Raw genomic sequence first — 6,509 nt, 5'->3', positions numbered from 1 at the left:
TTTCCATTTTTTCCTCTCCAACAATTTTTTTAAACGTTTCGAATGTAATTTTACTGATTTACTATCAATTGCGGATACATTCCAAGGGAAAAGCCCACAGGCACGAAAACCATTTCTAATATTTTTTGGTTTTATATTATCAACCACTGTATTTAAACTGCAGCAAAATTGTCCTTTGTTACAACTTCAGTAGGGTGCTCTCTCCGAAACTTTAATACAGCACTTTTCCACAATCTGCAGGTTGCACGATTTGAGTCGAGTTAGGATACAGAGCAATTAGAATTATCTGTAGCTTTGTGCATAATTCGCTTATTTCATAGGTTAAATGTGTGCTGTGACCATCGACGAACAAGGCTATTGGAAATTTGATGTTATTTTTGCTTAAGTAAGGATAAAGAATGTTTCCTATATATTCGTAGAACAGCTGATTTTTCATCCAACCGTTATCACCGTATCCAATTCCCCAGGTGTCAGGTACAGATTTAACAATTTTAGCTGGCAGTCTTTTGTAAGCATAGATAATCATAGGTGGGGTCACAACACCACAAGCTGAAAATGTAAACATCACTGTGATATTGTTTTTTGAATGATGTTGTATTTGATAAACGTTTTTCGCTCCTCTTGGTGCAAGAACTTTTTTGTTCTTTGGGCAAAGCCAAAAACAGGTTTCGTCTCCATTGTAGATTCTGCTGAGATATTCAAGAATCTCAAATAATTGTTTTTCCTTTAAATAGTCTTCTAGATTAGTAAACCAGTTTCTTATGTCTGCTTCGGCTACAACTGAGCTAGCTGCTGTTATTCCTTCTGCGGTTCTTAGAGTTATATTTGGGTGACGTTTTAGGAAGGAGTGATACCATCCTCTTCCTGGATGGTTATCTTTAAACGGATTTTCTCTAGGAGCTGCGCCAAGGAAATATTTTACAGAAGCTTGAATGTCTTCCATTCTACGAGGAAATCCTTTCTTGTATGAGGTCAAAATCCATCTTTCTAGAACTGCTTCTTCTTCTGAAGTTAATACTGGGTGAGGTCCAAGAGAAACTTTATTATTAAATCTGATACTTGACCGGAACTGAAGTGTTGCTCGAGAAATCTGATATAACTTGGAAGCTTATCTTTGACTTATACCATTTTCAATAGACTCTAAAGCCTTAATTATATCTTCTTCTTTATATTTTTTTTCGGTAAGAAACACCTTCACAGACCTTTGGCATATTATAACTGAAAAAAAAAGGATTGCGATAGTGATTGGCCACATTGAAATATAGTAATTAGCATACGGCCAACGACTGTTTAAGCCGGATTTATAAACGGACATAAACATAATTTTAGTCTCTAACCATAATCTTATTATATAAGCATAATGTTGAAAGTTAATAAATAAATGTACCCATTTAAAAGCAACCATAATACATAAAACATAAATTTAGTCCTTAAAACGTGACCTTCAAAGTTGGTTAATTTCAACATTTATGAATTAAGTATTAAACATTATGGAATTGTTGGAATATGCGCATGCGTTGGTAGAATCACCTGCTGTTTCCAAGCCTACTTCAGAGATCATACATAACCCTACTATTTTAATGTTTTTGGAGGGAATTCAACGACATATTGTTTTCATAATTAGTATTTCGTTTAAAAATATAAAATATGAGTGCATCTGCGATTCCCTTAGACGAGGAAGCTCTTATAAATATGGTGGAGCAGTACCCACAATTGTGGGATCAAAAATGCAAAGATTATAAAGACAGGATCGCAAAAGAAAATGCATGGCAGTCTATTGCTGTGATATTGGAAGCCAGGGGTAAGTTTTTCATCTTTTTTTTTTGGAGAAACTTTTAATGCAACTAGTATGATTTTTCAGTACAACAATGTCAGGAACTTTGGGAATATTTGAGAACAAAATTTATTAGAGAAAGGAATAAAAGAAAAAAAATAAAAACAGGTTCTGCTTCTGAAATTAACACATGGACTCTATATGACAGGATGGGATTCCTTGCAAAAGGAATTCAGACCAGAAGGTAATATTTAGGTAAGAGTATTAGAGAACTGTCTCACTATATATAGTTAATTATTTTAGAACCAAGAGCAATATACTCCTTCAAAAGACTACTGACCATGAATCAAGTTCATGGTCAGAAATGCTTGTGGACGACGAAGGTATTCTTTCCTCTGTTCCCACAGAACATGACTTAGACGAGGTAGACGAGGATATTTCAAATGAGTCGGGGCAAGGGACTTCCAAATCAGACTGTGTGTCATTACCAAAAACAATGACACAGTTAGTATCCACGCCCAAAGTTACACATGACGAAATTGGTACTCTCAGGGTGGAAAAAAATCTAAAAAGAAAGGCAGCAAAAAATGAGGTGTCCATTGATAAACTTGTTAATACTTGTACAAGTTTAGGCAGGAACATAGAACAAATTCTGTCCAATGATGATGCCGACCAAGAGGATTACCATTTTGCCATGGCGCTAATGCAGGAAATGAAAAAAATTCCTAACAGCACCGAAAAAATTAGATTAAAGGCATCTTTTTTTATGCAAATAGCTGATGCGGTGGAAAAATATTCCTAATATGTTTAAAACAAATAATTAAAAACTTTAAATCAGAATTCCATATTTATTTATTTCAATTCCTACAAGAGTTATCCCAGTTTTTAGGTATTTAAATTTTAGTACAATACAAAATACAAAGCTGCACTTAAAAGGAAAAATATTTCATGTAAATGGTTTGTTCTTATATATATATATATATATATATATATATATATATATATATATATATATATATATATATATATATTATTATTATTATTAAAATATATACTGTCTCTTCTTCTTCTAAGGCAAAAGAAAATAAACATACAAAAGAAACAATACACCAGTAAGTTTATAAAGGTAAGGTCCATAAATCTAAAATGGGTATTTGGAAAAAACGTAGACGTAGAAAAAAATTTATTTAACTTTTATCATATTTTGCTTGTGTGTATTAGTCCTTAAATTTTTGGTACTACTTAGCTTTAAAACGATTTCCAAAATATTTTATATATTTTATTCTCTTATAAGTGGTCTGGGATAGCACCACGATTAACATAATTCTCCTGCCATGGAAGCCACCCGTCTCGAGAAATAAAATAATCTGCCAATCTCTCCCTTTGCAGTTTGGCACAATGCGTTGCATTGTTTGATCCAACCTTGTTGACTGTTCTTAAGGAGTAGGGATCCTCTCTCCAAGTCCCAGCATGTAATAATCCATTATCATCCACATAATCGCCAAATCCAGTAGGGCAGTATCTCTTTTCAGAGTTAGGCATATCCTTTTCACTACATTGAAGAAAATTATGTAATACTACTGTAGCCTGCACAATTAGTTCGCTAACTTCTAATTCTGCCTGTATGGTACGACGTAAAATTTGCCACCTCTGACTTAATATACCGAAGGCATTTTCAATAGTTCTTCTCCCTCTACTAACTCTGTAATTAAAAATATTTTTTTTCTCACCCAAGTTGTTTCCTGCATATGGTCTTATTATGTTTTGATGTAGAGGGAATGCAGAATCTGCAACAATATAATGGTTAATTAGAAGATCTGTTTTGGGTAAGGTCTTAGGGGGAGGAAGATTTAAATTTCCATTTAGTAGTGCACTCCCTAAACCACTGGCTTTAAAAATGACTGAATCATGGTTCGATCCAAAACCTCCAATATCCACCATTGTGAAACGGTAATTTGCATCACATGTGGCCATTAAAACAATACTAAAAGTTTTCTTGTAGTTGAAGTAAGTACTTCCAGATTTTGCTGGTGCTTTTATTGCAATGTGTTTACCGTCCACTGCCCCAATGCAGTTTGGTAAATTCCACTGCTTGTAATATTCCTCTGCTCTATTTTTCCATTCTTCAACTGTTGGGACTGGCAGTTGCGAGGGTGAAAGGACATTCCATAGTATTTCACAAGTATCTTTAATAATCTTGTTGTGCTGTTGTTTTGCCTATTCTGTAATTCCATGCGATTTCTTGCATTGAACAGCCTTCTGCTAAGTAACTAAAAACCATTAAAAAACTGAGTAAAATTCATTATTATTTTAATGAAGAACTTACTGCAAAACTAATACGAGTCGATGTTCTGGTGTCAAATAGCCTTTCTTTCTATTTCTCTGTAGGTATGGTCTTGTTATACGTAGTAAATAATAAAACTGATTTTTTGTCATACGTGTGTACTTAAAGAACTGTTCCTCATCCCATTCCAGCTCTTTCATACCTTTAAATAGAGTAACAAATAGACCTTCCTTATCACGCTTTCTATTTATGGGTCTTACACCAAACCTTCTTACTCTTCTTTGCTTGTTAAGAACTATGGCAGATATAGTCGCTACAATTGTTAAATAAAGTGGTACTGCTGCCATGGCCAAAGCAACTTTTCTGTTAATCTTCATATTTATTTAAAATTATTTCACTTTTCTATGAATCTAAAGACCAGAAAAAAATTCATGCTCTATAAAAAGTTGGTTAGGTTTGTATTTTCTGAAGTAGTTCTTAAATATTATGGTTAGGTATTATGTCTAGTTCTAAACCAATCTTAAGTCTTATGAATTATGATTGTGGTTGAAGTTATGTTTATGACTTATGATTAAGTACTATGTCCGTTTATAAACCTGGCTTTAATCTTAGAATATTTAAAGGTGACAATAAGAAAAATGTAATTTAGAGTGTCCATTTTTATGGAAAACAAATTATATCTGAAAGTTTATTTTAGAAATTTATCACAGTAATTGGCCGGCCGGCCAATAACTGTTTATATACCTAAATTATTGATATAGTTATTGGCATAATAAATTCGCGCGTTTTTTGTTATCTAAAAATGTTTGGGGCCTAAAATTTGATCAGTTAGAACCTTAGTTTAATATATCATGCTAAATTATATCTATATCTACAACGATTAACTTTATAATGGATCAAAAACAAGTGTGCAATCCCTAAGAAATTCGTAAGATTTTACCTGTGAACAACTAAACTGGCGACAGCAAGAAGTAACCACAACCTTTAAGCACTTTATTGTGACTGTAGCCAGATGAAACTTTAGGTGAACATTAAGCGACGTTGTCAAAATTATTCTGTAGATTTGATTTATTTCAGTAACAGCAGAGATTCTTAATATTTATAAATTTATGTTAACATGGCCAACGACTGTATCATTTACCCTAGTTATATTGGTGAAAATATGACAATCAATAAAAATTTACAAATCAAATTTTAAGAACGTACTTACAATAAATGATTTCTTTTTTACAGACATGCATTCAAGAAGAGCAAAAATATTGGAAAACGCTAGGCTAGTAGCGGCAAATCTGGTCGAAGTTCATAGAAGTTGTACTGAAGAGATAACTTTAGTACAATCAGCGAAAATTTTGGAAGTGCTTAGTACATCAGAAGCACATGATGGTGGTGTAATTTATGATATGATAGTAACAGAAGAACATCCTCTCAACGATTCATCTGGCATTCTGAATATTGAAAATGACACCTACATAATGACTGAGCTTACCAACTTAAATCAAACTTTTGAGAATCCAGTACTCGATAGCACATCCAATCACACGAACTTTCATATAACGGTAGACAAACTCGATAATATCACAACTTAACCAGACGATCAAAGATTGAAAGAACAACTCCTTGCTGACTATTTGGAAGATAAAGTACCTCAGAACAAAAGAGCCGACCAAAATCTTGGCGAAGTTTTTGAAGAAAAACCCCATTATAAAAATGAAGATCAAGGATCCAAAAGAAAAACTTAAACATGAAAATTTAGACAACGAACAACACGAGACCAAACAGTCAAGAATGTTAGGAAGAGAATATACTGGTTATAGAAGGCTACAAAACATTGTGAAACATGGACCTTCCAGGCGAAGTGGTACCTACCAATACTTTCTGACATTAAAAGGCGATAAATTACAAGTCTGCAAACTGATGTTACTTAACACACTAGGAGTAGGAGAAAAGATGGTACAGAACTGGGTAAGTGCGGCACGAAAAGATGGATTTCTAGAAAGTTGTGACATGATGCAAACAAGAAAAAAGAGGGTCTACACCAAAAGAAAAACAGGACATTTTGCGAGTACAGAATTTACGAGAGTTTCTGAACAGGCTGCCTAAAATAGAGAGCCACTATTGCCGCAAGTCTACTGGAAAGTTATACCTGGAACATAATTTCAAATCGAAAACTGAAGTATATAATCTTTATAAAGAACAATGTAAAGACAGGAAAGTACCATTATCAAATTGTAAATTCTCTACAGAATTTGACGAAATGAATTTAGCATTGTTTAAACCACGCAAGGACCAATGTGATATATGTTCATCTTACAAGATGAAACAGGTTACAGATGAACAATACGCATCCCACATTACAGCAAAAGACCTAGCACGCGTCGAAAAAGAAACCGATAAAACCAGAGCCATCCATAAAGAAATTTACTGTTTTGTCGTTGATGTGCAGGCAGTCAA

General features: G+C 33.6%; 1 protein-coding gene across 1 annotated transcript; it reads right to left on the bottom strand.

Moving 5' to 3' along the window:
- Positions 1-211: 211 nt before the first annotated feature.
- LOC140450751 (uncharacterized) lies at positions 212-943 on the bottom strand. Its single transcript, XM_072544422.1, has one exon. The coding sequence runs from the start codon at positions 941-943 to the stop codon at positions 212-214; it is 732 nt and encodes a 243-aa protein (XP_072400523.1).
- Positions 944-6,509: the final 5,566 nt, after the last annotated feature.

Source organism: Diabrotica undecimpunctata, chromosome 9 (genome assembly GCF_040954645.1).
Source record: "Diabrotica undecimpunctata isolate CICGRU chromosome 9, icDiaUnde3, whole genome shotgun sequence".
In the NCBI taxonomy this organism is placed as follows: Eukaryota; Metazoa; Arthropoda; class Insecta; order Coleoptera; family Chrysomelidae; genus Diabrotica; species Diabrotica undecimpunctata.
The sequence above is the reverse complement of the archived record's forward strand: the minus strand, read 5'-3'. Positions and strand labels throughout refer to the sequence as shown.